The following is a 22,157-nucleotide window of genomic DNA, read 5'->3' on the forward strand; positions in this document are numbered from 1 at the left end:
TCGTGAAAAACACAGAAGCAAGTGACAGCGGTTCGCTCCAGCTGACATTTCTCTGGTTGTAGAAAATATGTGGAAGGACAGCAAGTAATTCGTTGAGTCGCTGGCTGTGTGAACTGTGATGTACCCTCATGATCATCAGCGGACTAAGAATTAAAAATTCACATATGCATGGTATGTGTGTGCACAAGCACGTTGGTAGCTGTAGTCTTAGCTGGGGATCCTTTGGGAGCCTCAGAGGGAGAGAAATTACCGAATACTTTTGTATCCTACACCGCGGAGACCAGAAATCTCCACTAATCTTTATTATCCTGCTCATTACATCATTTCTTCTTTTTTCTGCAGTTTTCTGCTCTCTCTGTTCTCCCTCTTTCCCTCCGTGCATTTTTTAATCACTCAGTCGTCACCCAGCCTACCAAGCAGTCATCTCTCTCCTCTGTCCATTCAGTCATTCCTCAGCACTGTCAAGTCATCGCCAGTCTCCTCATATCCACTGTTGTGTATGTGTGTGTATTTTTGATAAGCTTCTTTGCCGTCACAGGAGTGGTGTTTATGAAATTTAGTAAAACCATTTCTGTTCCACTTTCTTTCTGTCATTGTTATGCATTAAAGCATTCATTTTCTCTCTCTCTCGGTGTCCCGGCGGCAGGTCACCACCTCCACAGGAAGCAAATGCTTTTCCTGCCGATCATCAGCCGAGAGAGACAAATGGATGGAGAATCTGAGGAGAGCAGTGCAGCCCAACAAGGTAAGCATGGAAATACACAGCAGGAGGGGTGAGACTGTGTGAAGTAATCAGCATTAATAAGTTCATATACAAGTGTCCCAATTTCAAACCCCACCTTGCAACACAGATAAAGACACTGAGATATATTGTGTTGACATTGTGCCGTAACTCGTACAACAACACAATGGGACGTGTTTACATCCAGCTGTGCTCTTCCTGCGCTTCCTGTACACCTCAGGAGCAGAGGATGCAGAGGTTGCAGGGATGAACACCGAGACTCCCAAAAGTGTTTTCCTCCTCTGTGAATCGACGCCATCTGTAATCTCGACAAACACAGCTGTGGCAAAGGGAGAGCGGCAAACATTTCCAGCCAAGAAAACAGTCCTAATCTTACAATGTCTTCGCTCCGTCATCTGTCATTATTTAGCAAATTAGTCACTAATTAGAACTTTCATGGAAAAAAAGATCTGTAGTAGCGCTGGAGTCTTTCTCCTCATCTCCTATTGGATGCGTTTTTTCTGTCTCTCTCTATTTTTGCTTCGCGTCTTTAATTATTTTACGATTTTGAGAGATAAGATGCAGCGCAGTGTTTTCCGGCAAACATAGAAACTGGAAACAGATACTGATATTCTTTGGAAATAGATAAGGAGGTTGTATTAAATAGATTATGCAGATTTTACACCCGTCTTACTGCTGCAACTGCCACTACAACTGTTACCACTACCAGTGCTACTGCTACTGCCGCTCAAGGACTAGACACAAGATGAAGGTAAAACATGAAAGTGTATTGCTCCTAAAGGACTTAAATCTTAATTGGTAATGAAGTGATGTACAGTGAGAGCATATATGGGTCAATAAAGGGAAAGGGCACCGAAGGCTCGACCTGCTCAGTCTTTATTATCATGACCTCGCCCTAAAGTCTCCTTTTCTGTTGCTGGTGTTTGGTAGACGAAGGAGATGCTCACATCGTGAAAATGAGGAGTAACAGAGGAAAGAAAAGTACTTTCAGTTATACTGTATATAATCAATGCAAATGAAACAAGGTGGTCTTAATGCTGAACCTGCACAGTTCAGCTCCTGTATAAGATAATTGTGGGTAATTATGTTAATGGGCAATTTAGGTGTCGTCTTTGTGGATGCATTTCTGTGTGGATGAAGAGACACACATAGCGAATTTTAATTTCTAATTGACAGTATGGAGCACCTCCATTTACAGTAGGGAGTAAACTGTTGTGTCAGCGTAGATGACGGAAATTTGAAGAATCGATTACACTGATGACAAGGCGTTACTGAACACTGAAGACTAAAATGTAGCTCTCTAACTCCAGGGGAGAACAGTGCTGCAATAAGTTAAGGCATCATGCTGCAAGAAGAAGAAGAAAAGTCAGAGGGAATCTAGAGACAGAGAACAAAATGTTTATGAAACATTGTTGATTTCCTTTTTGTTAGTTCAAATGGTAGAGCTGTCCTACCCGATTTGGATGTGCTGGCTGACTCAGCACATGAATCATACAAGTCAAGTTATCTGGCATCTTATGTAGGATATAAATAAGGAAGGGAAGTGATTGCTTATCACTGCCGGCGTCTGTAGGAGGGGTTGCTCTCTAGATTTGTGGAGGTTGGACCTGCAAAGTGGAACAAGAGAGAGCTCGTCTTGAGATTCGGCGCAAGAATGTGACATAACTAGACATGGATTAGAGGAGGAACATGACATTTCTGGATACATGGGTGAAGGATGTGGGAATTCAGAGTGAGGGGAAGTGGAACGATCTGGCATTTCTCAAGTTTTGATTTTTTTTTGGAGGCCAGTGGAGGAGGAGGGGGGGGAAATAAATGTGTCTTTTAGTGGCAGATGGAATGGACCCTGACCTGTTATTTCAAGGGCTATGAAAATTACCACTGTTTTTGCTTTTTTCTTGGCGGGGTCAGTGAAGTAGCCCTGGCATTTTCCAGAGATTTGAACCAGTTCGTCTCACAGCTGAATAAGAGTACTCCACTATTCTCTGTTAGAAGGTGATTGTGAAACACGACCCTCTTGAGTCTGTTTGACAGATTATAGTCATTATAGACAGATTGTGTTTGGCAGATAAAGATTATATACCTTCTCAACCTTAATGCCTCAAGTTTTATCTCACACGTAATGCCAGTACAGCTTGAATGAACCACTGGGTCGTCAAAGATAAGATAAAATGTTTTTATCGTTCAGAAACACCAGATTATTAGTAAGAAAACAAAACACTGGGGATACATTTATTTGCGTTTTTGTCTAACGAAACAAAAGCATCCAGATACAGTTGAGTTTGCATGAGGATATTTCAAACATTCAAAGGTCTCCTCATAATTATCTGGTATTTCCCTCTAATAAATGTTATTATTAGCTTCTCTTCCTCTCTTCATTTTCAGTGGTAGGTTTCAAGGCACTCTGAATAATGGGCCAAAAATGTGCCCCACTCTTGGTAAAATCAACTGATGACATGAGAATGGGTTAGTACTCTGTGAAATAATGTAGGAGCAGGATTTCTTAGCTCTTTAAAGACACGAAACGAAAGACATAAAGGGTTTTTAAATTGCTTCTATGAAATGTTTGAAGTATTATCTGAAATGTTCTCGTCATTCAAAATGGAGGGACCTCAAAATTAGGGTTTTGAGGCAGGTTTTCATTTGAATTTTATCAGTTTATTTCTGCATTTATTTGATTTATTAAGTTCATTGGTTACTTGATTCGTTTTTAGGTTTCAAAGCTTTCATCGAGTATGTCTTCTGAACGAAAGTTGTCATTTTGATCTCTCTTTTTTCTCGAAGATGTCAGTGGTGTGTTTTGGCAAAATTGTTTTTAAAGACCTCACTGAATCAGCTCCTGTCATCTTCTCTGTCTCCAGGACAACAGTCGTCGGGTGGAGAACATGCTGAGGCTGTGGATCATCGAGGCCAAGGACCTGCCAGCCAAAAAGAAATACTTCTGTGAGCTTTGTCTGGATGACTCGCTCTACGCTCGCACCACCTGTAAGCTTAAGACTGACAATGTCTTTTGGGGGGAGCACTTTGAGTTCAACAACCTGCCTGCTATCAAGAGCATCACAGCACACCTCTACAAAGACACAGACAAGAAGAAAAAGAAAGATAAAAACAATTACATTGGACTCGTCAACATCCCTGTCGCGGCCGTTACCGGGCGACAGTTTGTGGAGAAGTGGTATCCAGTCAGCACGCCCAACCCCCCGAAGGGCAAGACATCTGGGCCCATGATTAGGATCAAGGCACGCTATCAGAGTATGAACATCCTTCCCATGGAGATGTACAAGGAGTTTGCAGAGTACACCACCAATAACTACATGCTGCTATGCTCGGTGCTCGAGCCCGGGATTAGCGTCAAGAACAAGGAGGAGATGGCGTGTGCACTGGTCCACATCCTGCAGAGCACCGGCAAGGCCAAGGTTAGTCCCAATAAAATGATTCATGTCCGTTTTTCCCACATTTACCGTCTCGATGGAGAAAGACAAAAGACATAACAAAACCAGCAAATCAGACCTTTATCTTTGCCATGAGGTCCTGACAAAACAGTATAAAAGCACACAGAGGTTAACCATTCCTCCGCCTCCTGCTCATCTTATGAACTATTGACCTCCACAGCTGCAATACAGAGCAGACAAAGACCAGACAGAGAGGTGATTTCCTCCTGCTGCACCAGCTTGTATTACATTTTTAACTCAAGCTAATCCTTTACATGTATCCCCTGCAGTGCTTCACGGCATACTGATTCAGGACAGAAGCACAATATATCCACCGCTGTCTGTAGCACCGCAAGCACGGGGAGATTAGTCTACCGCGGCAGGAGTTAAGTCTCCCATGACAGCAGGCTGTTTGGACTGGAGTAATCTTCCATCCATCCAAAATAGCTGCGTTTTACGTTACTTTGATAACACGGCGTTTGTCTTTTCAGTACGGTCAAATAGAGATATGAGAGGGAAAGTCATTTTATTGGATGCTGATAATAAAGTGAATGTAAATAAATGTTTTGATTAAGTTTCAGGTAAAAAGATTTTCAGCTGTTGTCTGATTTATATCATTTTCTGATATTTAATACACCAGGTGATTAAGAGATAAATTGAGTTTGTTCAGTAATGAAAATAATTATTAGTTGCAGCCCTAAAGAAGTTTATTAATACTGATGGATTTCTTATGAACAAAAGTTGTTTTTTTTAGGCATTTGTTGTCGTTTGTTGTCTGAACTAACAGTGTGCTTTTAGTGGAATATTCGAGCGGCTGCCATCACTGCAGCATCAACTTCTTTGTCTCCTCTGCCTCGTCAGTTGCCAGCGACAACTCGCGCCTCAATTTAGTTTCGTTGACAGTATCTCATCAGCAGAACTTTGAAACTTTCTTTGACTTTATCACGGATCAGCGGAATGATGAATGATTAGTGCTTAAGAAGTGATGTCTATCCGCACTGTGCCGCCAGTCTGCCGGTTTAGGCGAAGCACGGATAGCTGCTGATTGATGGGGGGAGAGGGCCCCTACTGGTCCCTTGAGAGACAGTCACATCCTTAATTACTTTCAATTAATCCCCACCCTCTGAGCAAAGCACTAAAACTTTAACTTCTTTCTCACCTCCCAATATTCCTTCCCAGTAGGATTTCTGCCAGCTGGGGATATGCTGCTGGTGAAACATTACTGGCACCAGAGATGTTGTGGAAAGATCGCTAATCATGAGACCCTCAAATAATGTCCTCACTTATATCTGTGTTCAAGAAAGAAAGAAAACATGAAATATTCCTTTTAGTAGTTTTTTTGTGGAGCAGTAAATACAGAGAAAAGCTTGCAGTTGGCTTCTGAAGAATAGTCGAGCAGCGACCTTTGGACTGACGTAAACAGGAAGACTTAATGAAAGCAGCTGTCGAAATGTTGAGCGTCAGTGATGTTAGTTACTGCAGATTCCTTTTCTGTAAAGACTTTCATCATTCAAGGCGCTGTGAAGTGGTCTGACATATTTAGGCAGCACACGCACACTTGAGTACATGTTTTTCCTTGAGCCTTGATGGATAAAGCAGTCACGTCATGCCAAGCACAGCACACAGTCCCACCAACAAACCACTTCTCCTAAAATATTCCCGAGGTCTAATTAGGATATCCTCCTCTGCTGCGTAGATGTTTTAAATACACATGTCTCGGCCAATTTTGGACGGTTTGCTCATTTCCAATCCAATAATTGTTCTTTTTTCATGTGTCGGCAGCACGGATGCGCTGTTTCTGAACGTCGGTGAGCTATAGTTAGAAATCAAGCAAGTTACTTGGGCAAAGATAAACGCAGCAAAATCCTATAAGCCTGGTTTTATTGTTTCCCTGCAAATGTTTAACAGAGCCTTCGGTTATTTACCCTCCTCCTTGATATTGTTGTGTAGTCTTCTAAGTATCCCGTCTCAAATCCAACCTGTGAGTCAGTGTCTAAATCTGTCAGCACCACAGTGGATTTCTGTAGTTCACACAGAAAGACAGACTATGGATGATAGTTGCATTAGATAGTCACAAAAGCCTCTCTTACATCCCAGCAAGGGGTGAACGGGAGGTGAAGATGCAGCAGTAACTCTTTGTAGCTCTGGAGTTGTGCAGATGTGCAACGTGTTTAATCAGCTGTGTACAGGTGGGAAACAGCTTCTAAACGCAGCTGGCAATTTTTAAGAGATGCAGATCTGCGGGTTGTAATGGCCATTAGTATGCAACACTTCTACACTTCTGTTTCTTCCCGTGTCATTTTATCGCACATCACCAAATAATTACACCCTGAATATTCTGCTCCGTTGCACACCCACTCCTTCTCCCTTGTTCTCTCCCCACTTGCCGTCTTTGTCTTCCTTCATCTCTCTTTCATGCTTCGTTGCATCTCGAGGCCAAAGCTCTCTGGAGAGATGTCACTGCTGATGCTGTATTGATGTCTGGATGCATTGGTGAGCACGATGGGCACGCCCTGCATCACTGCACAGATGCTAACTTTACACACATACACCTACATATAATCACAAGACATTAGCAGGTGATTGCAGGTCATTTATTCTATTTTATGCATGGATAAGTAGGCGGGCAGTTGTATTTAGATATATGTGGTCTTAGTGAGTGCAGGGTTAGGTCAGAGGTGCACACTATGGCTGTGAGTTGAAGTAAAAATGCTAACCGTCTACTTTTATTGTCAACTGATTTTATTTGATTTTGAAGCCATGAAACCAGCTGAAATCAAATTGAAAAATCCAATCATAATACTTTCCTGTGCTGGAAGGTCACAACACCAGGTCATCTCCTCCCCTGTGGGACATGCTGTTATGTCTGCACACCCAAACAGAACTATTAGAAGCTCCACAGTAACAATAACAAGCCCTCTGCTGTGTTGGAATTGCCTGGAGAAGTTCACCTTTCTTTCATCTGAAAATACTCACTCCTGGCATGAAGCCTCTGCGTTATTGATCTAGTCTTCTCGACGCCTCAACCCTTGGGAGGATTATGTTCTAATTTTGCTGCCGCTCCTCTCAGCCGCGCCGACTGTTGGAGGTGACGATAAGGAGGATTTATCCTTATGATAACTGGCCAGAGGAGGGTGGTGTTCTGGTTATTATGCCACTGCGTTTTTATGTTACTGCTCCTCGAGGTAAACTAACAGCCCTGCTTAAGAGGGGCGAAATATGTGAGCCTCTCCTCTCTACATCCTCCGTGGTAAGCTGTTGTCGGCCCGCAGCACAGCTCCAGTTATGTTAAGCACAAGCAATCTTATTAATGCATACAGCGCTGTCATCAGTGGGCAGTGATGCTCATCACCACAGCTGTTGCACACAGCCACAGTTTGTCGTATGTATATAATATGGTGTGACAGATGATTTACTAACGTGACATGAGGGGCTCTGGTAGTTCTGGAGGCCTCTGGGATTTTTTTTAGCGTGGCTTTGAATAAATCAGTGGTCCCCTGAGAGGGTGTGAGTGTTTGTAGCATGCCGCTTGTCGATACCCTCAGTATTATATTTTATTTTGACAATAACCTGCAAATGTTTTTATGTAGCGTTGCCATTCCCTTCTTTTTTTGTATTTCCTTATAGGCACTGCTATGTGTGGGTCACCCGACTCTTTAACAACTGTAATCTTCATTGACCACATGTCAGGTGAACCCGGTTTTGATGAACTAAGATGGATGTGTGTGTGTGTAGTGTTGTGTGTGTGTGTGTGTGTGTGTGTGTGTGTGTGTGTGTGTGTGTGTGTGTGTGTGTGTGTGTGTGTGTGTGTGTGTTTGAGGGAGAGGGCACATAGAGTACAGTAGATTTCAGCTTGTCATGAAGCCATAGATCCACCATATAGCACACAGGAAATGAAAACAAAGCACATCATTGCACTCGCCCTCCTCATAGTCTCCCCTGTACAATTTACACTACAGAAGCAGCGCATCACATCCTCACACTGTTTAGTAATTCCAGCATGTTTCCTCTCTTTAACCATCTGCTGACAGAGTGGAGTGATGGAGAGTAGAGGCGGAAACAGCCAAACAGAGACAGGTGAAGGCACCAACAAAGAGGAGAGAACTAAAGGAGGACAAGAGGTGGACAGCACTTAGAAAAATGTAGTTTCACCTTGCGGCAACACATTGTCAAGATGTGGAGCCAAGCCGCAGCAGGCTACAGAGGGAAACATTCAGCTCCACAGCGATGCTCAACACATCGATCCGGAAACCGTCTTGATGTCTTTTTTAGGCACTAACATTACATATGCTGTCTCTCCCCATCTCTCCTCCAGAATATAAAATCAATTCATTCACATTCACATGATTAAGATACAATTTGTGAATAAGAGCTGGTGATCATCACTTACGCAATTCAAAACAATGACTTCCCTCCATTGTCCCCTATCTTTGGCAACGTGCTGAGCTTTTACCCTCAGTTAAGTTGATTTTCATTGGCTCGTCCAAATGGGTCACTTTTGATTGATGTTTTCCTTTGCCTGGAGGAGTCAGCGCAGCATTTGGGATTTGCCTCCAATCGAAGCACATACAGTTTGCAGCATTCGCAGCCACTGAGAGTTGTTCATCAGGAGAGTTTTCAAAGAAAATGCTCGATGAATGCACAATTCGTTTGCCATCTCTTTCCCATAGAAACCTACAAATCTACCACTCTAGTTAGCCACGCTAGCTGTGTGGTTCTGTGGATGGCAATGATGAATCTCCCTCATGTGACTTTTCCTCTTTGCTACCAACAAGTTGACATTTGTGGTTTTGAGTGAAATGCATCAACTATTGCAGACGTCCGTGCAACCCTCATGATGAATTGTTAATAACTTTGGGGATCCCTTAATTTTACATCTAGTACCATCATTAAATCCAAATTTTAAATTATTTAATACTTTGTTTTATGACTTAATGGCTGTACTGCTGTACTTTGTGTTTAGTGCCAATTAGCAAATGTTAGCATGTTAAACTGACATGGTAAACAAATCTGCCAAATATCAGCATATGAGCACCGTCAATTCTTGGCGTTAGCAAAAGAACAGTTGTGTCTAAGTACATCCCCTCAGAGCTTTGAGGCATGAGCAGCCATTTAGGTGAGATAATGTCAGTGTACCTTATGCTGCCTTGTTTCACAATGTTCACAATTACCTGGAAAACTCTGGGGAAAAAAGTGGGCAACATTTCCATTTAATAATCAAATATGTATTACAGGGCCTCATAGACTGATGGCATTAATGCTTGATATATACAAGACAGACAGCCAAACAGAGATACACTCGATCAAACATAGGAAATACGCACAGCAAGTCAGCAAACATGATGTTTGGAAGCTGATGACACTTGCCGTAAGACCCCCTCCAGTTAAACCTATTTTCGCAATGATCGCGTGCGCTAGCAGCTAAATCAGGAGAGCTGCAGCCTTTCCTGTTTCTTGTGTTGAATGGCAAGCCTGTGTGCCTATGGGAGGAACCCGCTTCCATTTCCATACGGCCTCCAGTCCTCCATCAACCCAATGTGACCCTCACAGGAAGAGCTGCAGGCTATAAGGCTGTAACACTAGCCACAAGTCTCTAGAGAAGGGAGTCCAGTGGAGGCAGAGAGAGATGGAAAGACGAGGAGAGTGAAGAATGGAGTGGCTGGAGTGGTTCCTGTTTTCTCCCTCTTAATCTTTCTTCAGCCCTTGCCCCAGGCTGGAAAACCAGGCTCATCAATCAGTCGAATTGTAAATGTTAAACGGGTTTCTATTTTCCCCTCACATTCGGTTCTTTTTTTCTTACCTATCTGTGACAGTTCTCCAATTACTGAGCCCAGACTTTGTAATTTTAAATGATCCAAAAATGTGTATTTGCTGCCTCGTGGTGTGTATATATACATATACACATTTCAAAGCATCAACAGGTGATTTCCATTTTATTTTTTTTCTAATGCATCCCATTGGGGGTGCAATCCATGAATTCTCCGATAATGTCTTTTTTCTCTCTCTCTCTTCACAACATTAAAACAACCTATGAACAAAGTATAAGCATTTATGGCAATTTGAAGATCTTTATTCATGCTCTGTTGGACATGGTCGGAATATGAAACATTTTCTTGCATTAAAATACCGGGTCAGCAGCAGGACGCCCTGAAAGCAAAGAGAGCGCTGGTGCGAATACATTTCAATATCTTGTTTTAGTTCACACAAGATCAGCATCATTTAGACATCACATCAGCTTCATCTTTTTTCTTTTTTCTTTTTTTTTTTTACATTTAACGCAACATAAAGTGCATTGATTCCCATGCACATTATACATTGCAGAACGTTGAAGCAGGGGTGATTGGATCTCATACTCGACACATCTGCGTACTCTTAGGTACAGACAGTTTTGAAGAGGCTGAATTTAGAAGAAAATATTCTCTTGCTTTTTCTTGTTCTAGTATTATCCTTTTAAGGCATTTTTATTGCTCTCACTTTTGTGTTTGTGTCTTTTCTATATTACCATAGAAACACACCTGTGTGAGTACAGAGTATAAACATGGCCCTTTTTTCATCTATGTTTCCTGTTTTTTTCTTTCTCAGACTCAATGTTGTAGCTTTGCAAGCAATTGGAAAGCATGTCATTTCAATCATCAGTTCCTGCTCTTTGTTCAGGACTGTCTGACAGCGCGTCAGTGTGTGTGACATTTGCAGTCAGAGCCCCCCGATGGTAATCGTGCAGATTATGTTGTTTCTTCAAACTTCAGTGAGGCCCTGTGTTTTTATATTTCAGCTAATAAACTTCTAAACTGGCCCCACGCTGTGCAGTGGAAGAATGCTGAACAGAGATGTGAGCGCTGCACACACCCGGGGCTGTGCCTAGTGTTGATTAGATTGTTGTGTGTATAGCAGTGCAATGGACAAGACTTTATGAGTTTTTACTGGCAAGTAACCCCATCTAGAGGGAACTTCATCATTTTCAACAGGACTGTCTTCTGTTTATACTATTTATTAGATCTGATCAGCCATGCTGCACCATCCACCCTCCACCCAGACCCTATCTTCACATTACCCTGCGCACTTTCTCTGTGCACTGTGTGTTGGGGGTGTTGGATTTTTTTTGAGGCATGGTTTGGCTGATGAGATGTGGCAGCGATACAGAGAGTGTTCTACTTCTCCTTATTAGCACTGTAGCTGAGAGAGGAGGGGTCGGGGGGTGGGGGTGAGCTGCTGCAGGATCGAGGGAGTCGGAGAAAAGGCTGATGGATGACGGGAGGGAAAAGGACAGAGCTCCAGTCTCTTTTTAGGACATGATTGCTCAGACTTTTATGATACTGGTGGTTCTTCATGACTGATCATTTTCCAAAGCACACTATATGTTTTTACACTGATTTCCTACCTTTCAGGCAGCCATTGGTTTTCACATATTTCAGTATGAAATAAATATCACTTGAAGAGACGTTAAAGTTATTTAAAAGCGGTAATTCATGGCAGGGAACATAGTTTTGGGGGTGGAATGATGAGCCAGACACCAAGCTTTTTAGCCACATTAGCAACATGGCTGCAACATGATCGCATGTCATGGTCCCAGGGGATGTATTTTCATGACTTTGGTGAACCAATGTTTTTTTTCTCTAGTACAACTATTTGGTAAAAAAATTCAGTTTGTCCAATGTTTTGGTTTGTGACCACATAGCTGACAAACTATTGACATTCCCGTCAACCTCAGCTACACTTTGTATTTAGTCATACTTAGTTTGGTTTGTACTGTTTGATTTGGTTTATTGATAACAATATGTCGTATTTATAAAATACCACATATGGGGACTTGTCAGGGACAGAACAATAAAGTCTTGGACTTATTTCCCATTGTTCTCCCTGGTGTTGGCAAGGGACAATAAATTGCGAGAATGCTGAAATTAGCATTTAGCTCAAAGCACCGTTGTGCCCATGTACAGCCTCACAGAGGCAGCAGTGTGGCTATAGAGCCTTAGTCTTGTTAACAAAAGAAACAAATTCACATCTTCCTCGTTTGAATTCCTAACCACAAAGCAAATTAGGGATGTTGCCTGTGAACCCAAGAATTTTCCCAGTGGTCCTACTTACAAGTGAATTAACTTGCTGTAGAAACACAAATTGAAAAAAAAAAAAAAAAAAAATTAAGGAAATGGTGAGGTTGCAGCAAGTGTTTTTTTTAGTAGCGACGAGAACCAGAGAAGCAGTGGCCACTTAGAAAGTAAGAATTCAATCTTAAGAACATACGGTATGCACTGAAAAATAGCCGACGTAATTTATGCAGTTAGCACTTTGGGATGAGATGAAATATGCAAATTTACCATTATAGTCCATGTAATCTCCTTATGTCCGTGTGTTGCAGTTCATTTCCAAAGTGAAATTCACCTGTGCGTGCAGACACACATGGACTGAAATCTTCCCCTATAAGTCGGTCGGCTCAGCATATGTCTGCTCGTGTGCAGCCTTTGACTGTGAGACATTACTGTTGGAGGTGGTTGGATCAAATTTTTCTTCAGGCTACCAGTGGGAAATATTCTGTTGTTATTCTGTCTCTCTTTTGATGTCTCTCTCTCAGTTTCCTTCTCCCTCTCCGTCTCTCTCCTCCTCCATTTCATCTGACTGTCCTCTCTAATCAGGCCTGGATTTGCCTCGCCTCAGTGGCCGCATAAGGAGAGAGCAGAGAGGACGGAGGATAGAGGGGGGAGGGAGAGAGCCACAGAGGGGTAGAGGTTAGAGGAAAGATCATAATTGGGATGACATTTTCTTCCAAAAGAAAAAAAAGAAAAACACACACGCACACACACACACACACACACACACACACACACACACAAGACCCCTGGTTTAATGATGGGATGGGTGTCCATACACCACAAAAGGTCAGGTTTCTTCAGGCGTCTGTGTGTTGTGTGTGCTGCTCTCTGGTGCATGCTTTATTTATAATAACCATGAACTCTTCCCTGTCCAGTGACATCCTTACAAATTAACTTGACAATGACAAATAAATTGTTAAGAAGATTCCTTTACAAATGATGTAATAGCTTAGTATTCAAATAACTAAACCAATAAGATAAACTCTAATGCTGCTGGCATGAGAACTCTGAACTATGGAGTATAGATTTACAGTACCCCTGCCCACCCCCCACCCCGTCCGGGACTCTGACTCAGCCACTCCAGGACATTAATATTGTTGTTTAAGTTTTATGCTAGGCTAGGTTTTCCTCCAGGATCTCCTTGTATACAGAATACCTGCATTCATCTTGCCCTCTATCCTCCCAGAAGTCCTCTCAGGTCAGATGCAGAGAAAGCGTCACACCGGGGACTGTGTGTCTATGTTAATGTGCAGTACCTGCCTTCCTGCAGACTGTAACCGCGGGGTCATGTGAGGTTTTTTAAGCATGACTTTCTCTTATGGCAACTTTCCCATAAACAGCCAACTGCTGTTGTGTGCACAGTCTGTCCAGTCTGAGCCTGTGAAGCTTGTAACTCTGCCAGAGTTGTTGCAGGATGATGTTTTTGATGATACTCTCTAGCCCAGACTTCTCATTCACGCCAGCAGCGTAACAGTGGATTTAATGCAAACGTTTATTGATATGCGTATTTGCCAAATTTAAGACTGTAGGTACCAGTTCACAAGAAGACTACCCTTATGATTTATGGATGTTTTAGAAGTAGTTTATTAATTAAATTGTTAATACTTTATAAATCATATATGATAACACATTAGATAAAAAAATACTAAAAGGCTCCCTTTGACCAGTTATAAATGATAGTAACTCATGAGTGAGATTAATGAGTAAGTGAGCCTTAACTTCATCTTGCCAAATAGTGAGCCTGCATCTATGTAAGAAAACTGTGTTATAACTTCTTTATAATTGTTTATTTATCATTTATTTGAGTGTTAACAACCAAATTAATGACCTTTATAATAATAAACCATTTATAAATCGTTTAGTCTTATTGTGAAGTGGAACCAAACTTTTATAAATACATACATATACAGTATATATAGTATGTCCAAAAGTCTAAGACCACTTTCCCAATGGTAAAATAGTCTCAGACTTTTGGACACCACTGTGTATATAATATAACCAAAAAGGCTTATTTCAATGCACATCAGTGGACGATTGGCTCCCTGTGGTTTATCTTTGATTAGCCAGATAACAGGTTTCTGCCGCAGCTATAGAAACCACCGGAGAGGCTGTGTTGCTTGCTTTTTGCCTGCACCTCTGTTCTTAAAAGACCCCCACTCTGTCTTTTTTTTCCCTTTCCTTGTCTATTTCTCTCCATACATCTGTCACTTGCCTCTCTTCTCCCTCGCCGCTGCTGCGCCGGTTCCCCTAGTTTAACAAGCTGCCAGGGGACTTACATGAGAGTACACCTACAAATTTGTTGAAGGGATATAAACGGGGGATGATTCATCCCCAGATGGCTGCATTGCCATCTCTCTCAGACTTTGAATTTTGGAAGCTTTAATGCCTGTCTCCACCTGTTATTTTTCTCTACCTGATTAATAATATTTAGTTCTTATGGCTATCAGTTTTAAACACAGTTACTTTTTCTAAGACAAATAAATAAGTTTGTGCAGTGTGCATCCACATTTCGTCAGTTGCATTTATTATTCGCTGTTCTCCTTTTGTATGAGTGGCAAAACAGAGACTAGCGTTTTTCTGTTTTCATTCACTCATTGTATGGCGAAACAGAAATCAGTCTTTGAGCATTTGAGTGGAAGTGAGGAGAACGTTTGCTGTCATTATATGAAAAATACGAGTCCTGTCACAATTTTCTGTCTGTTCAGTTGTAAACATGATGTTTCTCTCTCCGTCTCTGGGTCTCAGCTGTGGGATATGTCAAACTCTAAGGATGATGTGAATAGAGCTATTTTGCTTTCCTTCATTTTCATTGCACTGACAGAATTATGCTTTGTGTGTGTTCATTGGTCTTTAAAAATGTGTTTTGAAAACCTGTCACATTGTGGAAGTGCAGTGTATTGAGAGACACTCCTGTTTCCCGTTTGACACACAGCACAGGTGCAGCCGAGTAGCGATACTTGGAACCGTGGCCACCTGTCTCAGGATTTAATGAAGGTGAAGCTAATGAGCTGTACTGCTAGCTCATGCAAACACAGAGATAGTCACCAACATAGTTGTAAGCCAGTGAAAAGAAAAGAAAGATTCTCTCATTAATGTTGCTGTCAAAGCTGCTATGATTTATATTTTCTATCAACGTTTGATCAAATTGATCCACACTCTCAGAAGAATTATCACAAGCCTACAGTTCCTCTAAAATTCTGCTAGACATTTTAGCATCTCTCAGGTCATAGTTTTGGTTCTCTGGGTTAGCGTTAGCGTTAATATTTGGTTCGCTCTTATCAGTGTCGTTTCCAGACACAGGTAGCTTAAATCTAATTATATGGTTCCTGCCCAGCACCAGAACAGGCACAGTTAGCAACTAGCTGGTGAATATGAGTAATAATAGGAGTTGGTGTATGTGTGTGTGTGTGTGTGTGTGTGTATATATATATATATATATATATATATATATACTCCAAATGTGTGATAATGTTGAGTCGTGTCTTCTGGGTTTCTAAATAATTCTGACAAGTTTGCCATATGAACTTAAAAGGTGATAATATTTCTGTTTTGTTTACATCTTGCCTTCACTGCCCCCAAATATTCATCATGGTCATTCAAATGAATTCCTATTTTACATGGTACTGTCTGTTTTTTTTTTTTACATCCTCATCAACTAATCCTGTTGGGATTGTAGGACTTGAAGCTGACCCTGTTTTTATCTGTTTCTGCAGGACTTCCTCACGGACTTGATGATGTCAGAGGTGGACCGCTGTGGGGAGAACGAGCACCTCATCTTCAGAGAGAACACACTCGCCACAAAGGCCATAGAGGAATACCTCAAACTGGTGGGACAGAAGTATCTGCAGGACGCCCTCGGTGAGTGGAGCAGTGCACCTGAGGAGCAAAATCTGTTTTATGTCCATCCTTTAAATGACTCTTGTTATTTCTATATTGTCCGTTTTAGTGTTTATCTTCTTACTATAGTCTTTTATGTGTCAGTCACTGCTACACCTTCTGCAGGCTGCAGGGGAAGAAAACAACAACAACAACATTGTTTTTTGTCCACCTTTGCTCCCAACATATCTTTTCATTGCTCTCTCTCGTCTTCACGCTCACCTCCGAGCTTACTCATTCACTTACTCTGGAAATAGTGTAGTTACCTCCGGCATCAGTTAATTAAATGTAGCATGTAGTCGACCTCTCTTTCCAAGAATCATTCTGACAGCGAGACAACTGCAGAAATTCTTCTGTCATCACAGTTTTTTTGTTTTGTTTTGGAGGCTGATTGTGAACAATACAATTCATACTGTGACCAACCTGCTTCACCTGCTAATGAGCTTCATAGCTAAATTAGATAAACTGAAGCTAGATTCAGTAAGATATCGTGTTATGTGTGAATGCCGACATTCATGAGGAGTAATTTAAATGACAAAAGCTGAAAAATATATTTATATACAAAAGCAAATAGTTGAAATACATTTTTATCTGGCTGGGACAGGCAGACAAGTATTACTGCAGTCCTAACAATCACCACTCTTTGTGCGCTGTATGCTGTTCTCCTTTGCCTGATTCAGAAATGTACACAGCAGTAGTTTAATCTCCAAATGACACACATCCTTCTTGGCTCTCACAACCTGTATGCTGCTAATATTAATGCTCTGTGTGTTTATGTCGTTCTATGTGTGTGTGCGTGTGTGTGTCTCTCTCCCTCTGTTTCTGGCTGTGTTTGCAACTAGAAAATGCTGCCTGATTCCTCCCATGTCCCTCTCAGGGTTGATGCAGAGAAATATTGAGGGCTGGTGAATTATGCATCGCTGTTTTTGCGACTGGGGCAACACAAGGACAAAAGACACTCCTGGTTCCCCATTTCAATGATATTGATTAGAGTGGAATAATAATCTCAGGCTACTGCCAGGTCAAAGACGGGCTCCCTTTACCGGCTCTTGACTCACTGAGATTGTGCCAGAAAAGAATCCGAGTGGAGGTAACAAAGAACAAAGCGTAACTTTGTTTGGTTTACAATATTCAGGATATTTCAGGAAGGCTCTGTCTTTAAAGATAACTTCCTTTTTTTAGTTTGTAGTTTGGCCTTACTACAGTCTCAATGACAATATCACACTGTTCCCTGCGGTTTTGACGTCATATTGTTTCTCTGTCCCAGCTCAGCAGAACTTTACAACTGCTTCATATCACTGAATACAAACAAAAAAAGAAGAACTATGATAGTTCCCTTTTGTGCGAGTTCCTTGTCTCACAGATACAGTAGGCAATTAATCTACAAAAACCCATGTTCCTTAATTTCTTACTTCTTGTTCTGTTTTTATTCTTTTTCAGGTGAGTTCATCAAGGCTCTGTATGAGTCAGATGAGAACTGTGAGGTGGATCCGTCCAAGTGTTCGTCAGGTGACCTGCCAGAACACCAGAGTAACCTGAAGATGTGCTGCGAGCTGGCCTTCTGCAAAATCATCAACTCATACTGGTGAATACCACAACGCAATTATCAACTCTTTCAACATTTTTCTGTATAAAACTGCACAGAAAAAAAAGTGCATATGGGTCCATAAACAGTGTCTAATGGCATAGTGTAGCTCTTATCAGTATCCAGACTTCACCACAGTTATTGTCCACTCTGCACACAAAGGGAATTATAGCATCAAAATCTCCTTCCTGTATTGTCCTCTGGAAACAGACTTTCATTCCAAAGGATCTTGATCACAAATAAAACATATAAATGATGTTATTATTATTATTTTTCTTGTATATTGGCTTCCCTCGTACAGTCTACATACATTCAACTTAATGTTGTGCCTAAGGTTATTAAGATTCATGTTGCAAAGTGTGGCCTGCGATAAACTTACAAGATTACTGCAATCTCAGAGTCTGTAGGCGATAGATAACTTTTATTCAAAGGTTTGGGAGTCAGAGTTGAAATGAGGAATCTTTCACTGAAGCCCAGATCTCCAAAGTGATCAAACCGTCCGACCCCAAAAAAAAAAAAGAACAGGAAATATACCAAAGACAAACAAACTGCTTTGACATGTGACCTATAAAAACTAACATGACCTATTTTTGTGTCGGAGGAAGTAACATTCAGATAGAATTCATATGTGGACCTTAACTTAATTGTTTTTTAACCGGTTAAATCAACCATCCATGTGTCCAGGTTGTATTTAATGATTAATGTTATTATAAGGAAATACTGTTATATACTGCATCTGTTAAGTAATTCTAGGCCTTATCGTCACTACTGGTTTTTCTTTATATTTTTCATACTTATACCATGAAACAGGTATTAAACCGCATTTAATGTGGTATTAAAAATGTTTAAAAAGTTTTAAATTTAAGTTGGAGACTTAGAAGATCTTTTTTGTGTTGTTTTTCTCCCCTATGCCACACACACATCCGGCAAAGATAGTATTTGATTTTCTCTTATCTTATCTTCTTTATTTATTATTTTATTCTCCACAGTGTCTTTCCGCGAGAACTGAAGGAGGTCTTTGCGTCATGGCGGCAGGAATGCAGCAACCGGGGCCGACCGGACATCAGCGAGCGTTTGATCAGCGCGTCTTTGTTCCTGCGATTTCTCTGTCCAGCCATCATGTCCCCGTCACTTTTCAATTTGATGCAGGAGTATCCCGATGACCGCACGGCACGTACGCTCACACTCATCGCTAAAGTCACCCAAAACCTGGCCAACTTCACCAAGTGAGTCTGTGTTTTTTAGCAGGATGTTTGAACCCAAAGACACATGCACATACTGAGCTTTTTAATAAAGAGTTTGGGAATTTTATAAACTTACATCTCTGCATTACTCTTTGCCCCATTTCCCTTCCCTGTGCCCTCAGATTTGGTAACAAGGAGGAGTACATGTCTTTCATGAACCAGTTCCTGGAGCACGAGTGGACCAATATGCAGCGCTTCTTGCTCGAAATCTCAAATCCAGAGACAATCTCCAACACGGCAGGCTTTGAGGGGTATATCGACCTCGGCAGGGAACTCTCCACACTGCACTCCCTCCTCTCTGAGGTGGTGTCCCAGATGGATCAGGTACTGGAGATGGCATACTGCATTAGCTGTTTTATATTTATGCACCAAGAGGATTCAGACCTTTTCTTATATAAATTATTCCTTACGCATGCAGTGTTTCCTATGGACAGTGATGTGTACATGGAGTATGTAGCTGATTTTAACCAATTATACTGAATATTGTAATGCATTAGTTTCTATCAAATATACTGATATACAGAGATTTCATGAAGGAAAGGAATCCAACGTCTTCTGTGCATGATCAGGTTGAACTGAAGGAGCAGGATTAGACTCATGCATAGACTACATCAGGATGTTTATCATACACGAAATCAATAATTTATTATTGTATTACATAAGCACTGCACAAGAAGAGAACACTGTGAAGCCTCAGAGGCTGGATGAGGCATATTAATGGATTTACAAGGACGTTTACATTAGGTTTGGTAGCAGATGGGAAGTTGGTAATAATTAGATAAAGGGCAGATTCTTTCATTCTTTTTTCTTTTTTTTTTTTGGTGGAGCATCTAGTTCTCTGAACCCTTATCTTTCAATAATTCAGAAATCACAGTGAGTAGATACTCCAGTCCATCAGACCAGCCAGCCTGTTCCATTATTTAGTGTTTTCTGAATAAGAGAGTTGATTGCATGGAATAGGGAAAATAACTTGGTCTAAAAAATATGCAAATATCAAATTCAATCAAATAACATTTAAATGAAATCTAAAGTGGTCTAGAGTAATATTTAATTTGGCTTGAATTTAATTGTCTCTCTGGCTTCACAGAGTGCAGCCTCTAAGCTGGGTCCTCTGCCCAGGATCCTGCGGGAGGTGAACACAGCTCTGTCAAATCCATCAAGTGTCCAGATGACACCCGGACCGGCCTCGGAGCATATGGGCTCCCCTCCCGCCGAGGCAAGCTGCAGCATCTCCACTGGTCTGCAGAAGATGGTCATAGACAATGACCTTTCAGGGTAAGAAATCTTTTGGAGCTCAGCTAGTAAAGAACCAGAGTTTCTTCATTTATGCAGACAACATTGTTTTGTATGTTATTTTTGAATCATGAATATAGAATTGGAAGATAATTAGATGCATCGTGTGAAATATGAGAGGTTTGGTTTCAGATTTTCTGGGAGTCTCAAAGAAGAAACCTATTATTTTCTTTTTATCTTTGTTGGAAAGTTTATTTGCTTGTGGAAATGTTAAAATGAGCAGCAAAGAAAAGACAACTGACATGGATAATGATTACAACTATTATACAAACTGTAAATAAAAGGTAATTAATCCAGTAAAACTTTACAGTTCTTCTCCTAAAAAGCCTAATTTAAGTTTTTAAAGTTCAAATAAATAAAGTTTTAAAGTCCATGTGCAAAATATCAGTCTTATTTATGCAACAGAAAAAATAAAAAAAACGTCCGTTTATCAGTAAAAAATTTTTTTAGTGATTTGACTATTATTCCAATGATATAAACATGGAACTCTTGGAACATCCATTACCATTAAATCCCAGTGCCTGTTTGTAACTAGGAGGGCACTTTTGCCGCTGCAATTTGCGCACATAGCTGTTTTTATTTACAATATTTTTATCATTTACTTATTCCCAGGCCACCATGTTACCATGCAGTTTCTTTGTGCTCCCAGTTTTTGCTTTTACTTCTTATAACCAGCAGCCAGCTCTGGGCGTATTTGATTACTGGCTGGGCTTGAAAGTGATTTGGAGATAAGCTAATCGCAGAACAGGTTGGTATGAGGAAACAGATTTGAGCAACACTGATACCATGCACCCGTTGTTCTTCAAAGTCAGCCAGTGTGTTTTCTCTACCACCAGTTCTACTGAGTGTTAATGTGTGTCAGGTGAGGCCATGACACAATCAGAGTGTCACCCCTGTTTGTTTACATCAGCCAGATGAAACCTCATGTGCTCTCCCGTGGATGAATACACGCTCAGACAGCACATTATCTCACTTATCTCCTGTCTTCTTGCTCCCTGGTAGTACAATGGCAAGGTGAAGCTCAGAAAGATTAACATGAAGGCGCAGGGACCAAAAGGATGTAATAGCCAGACACCAGTGAACACGCCACCTCCAGTGTGCAGGCAGGTAGATGAGAACATACTGCATTTAACAGGACGATGAGACAACAGGAGAAACAGGAAGATAGTCAGACAGCTGGCATAATTATGCTCATCAGGGGCCCGGGATCAATAGAACTAATTAGGTGATGTCGCTATATGACCTGATGTCAGAGCCTCTTCACTTTATCACAATAACTGCTCACATATTGGCCTACGTGTGTCTGTGTGTGTGTGTGGCGTGTCCTCATCAGCAAGCTGTAAGACCGAAATGGCATTCAAATGAGCTCGCCATTCTCACCTAATTGCTTCTCATCCACTAAGCAGTGACACGAAAAGCGGGAGACAGAATAAGGAGACAGTGCCAAGATTGAAAAAGGGACGAAATTGAGCAGAATGAAGAGGAGAAAGAAGTTAAAGGAGGGAAGGGTAATGGAACAGAGGGAGAAGGACACAGAGAGAAGGGAGGAGATGAGCGTGATGTGAATGATAGAGATGATTGGAAGATAAATTGTTATTGGAAGATCGGCAAATACCACTCATACTTACCTCTGGTGCTGCCTTAACGATCAGAACTTGCAGTGAAACTGGTGACACTCCTTGTACTGGTAGTGCTCGTGGTGGAAGCGGGGGAAGTAGCATTGGTTATGTCAATATTGGGTGAATTTTGCTTCAGCGAGGCCTCTGCAGCTTCTCTGAGAAACAGCACTACAGACTAAGATTAAGTCACGCAGGTAGCATATGGCGTCCCGCCTACAGAGAATGACTGATGTCCCGACTAACTGAATTTTTCATTTTCATTTTGACACCAAAAGAGCAC

General features: G+C 41.4%; 1 protein-coding gene across 3 annotated transcripts in view; it reads left to right on the top strand.

Annotated features, from left to right (window-relative positions):
* Positions 1-22,157, top strand: part of dab2ip (DAB2 interacting protein) — a 90,219-nt gene that overhangs the window by 53,383 nt on the left and 14,679 nt on the right. For all 3 annotated transcript variants that reach the window (XM_022766425.1, XM_022766426.1, XM_022766427.1), the window contains 7 exons: positions 647-745; positions 3,604-4,158; positions 15,974-16,118; positions 17,577-17,721; positions 18,711-18,947; positions 19,088-19,289; positions 20,053-20,240. In XM_022766425.1, the coding sequence (XP_022622146.1) occupies positions 647-745; positions 3,604-4,158; positions 15,974-16,118; positions 17,577-17,721; positions 18,711-18,947; positions 19,088-19,289; positions 20,053-20,240 (1,571 nt within the window). The remainder of the gene's footprint in view (positions 1-646; positions 746-3,603; positions 4,159-15,973; positions 16,119-17,576; positions 17,722-18,710; positions 18,948-19,087; positions 19,290-20,052; positions 20,241-22,157) is intronic.

The sequence above is a fragment of the Seriola dumerili genome, unplaced genomic scaffold (assembly GCF_002260705.1).
Source record: "Seriola dumerili isolate Sdu_G_001 unplaced genomic scaffold, Sdu_1.0 BDQW01000853.1, whole genome shotgun sequence".
In the NCBI taxonomy this organism is placed as follows: Eukaryota; Metazoa; Chordata; class Actinopteri; order Carangiformes; family Carangidae; genus Seriola; species Seriola dumerili.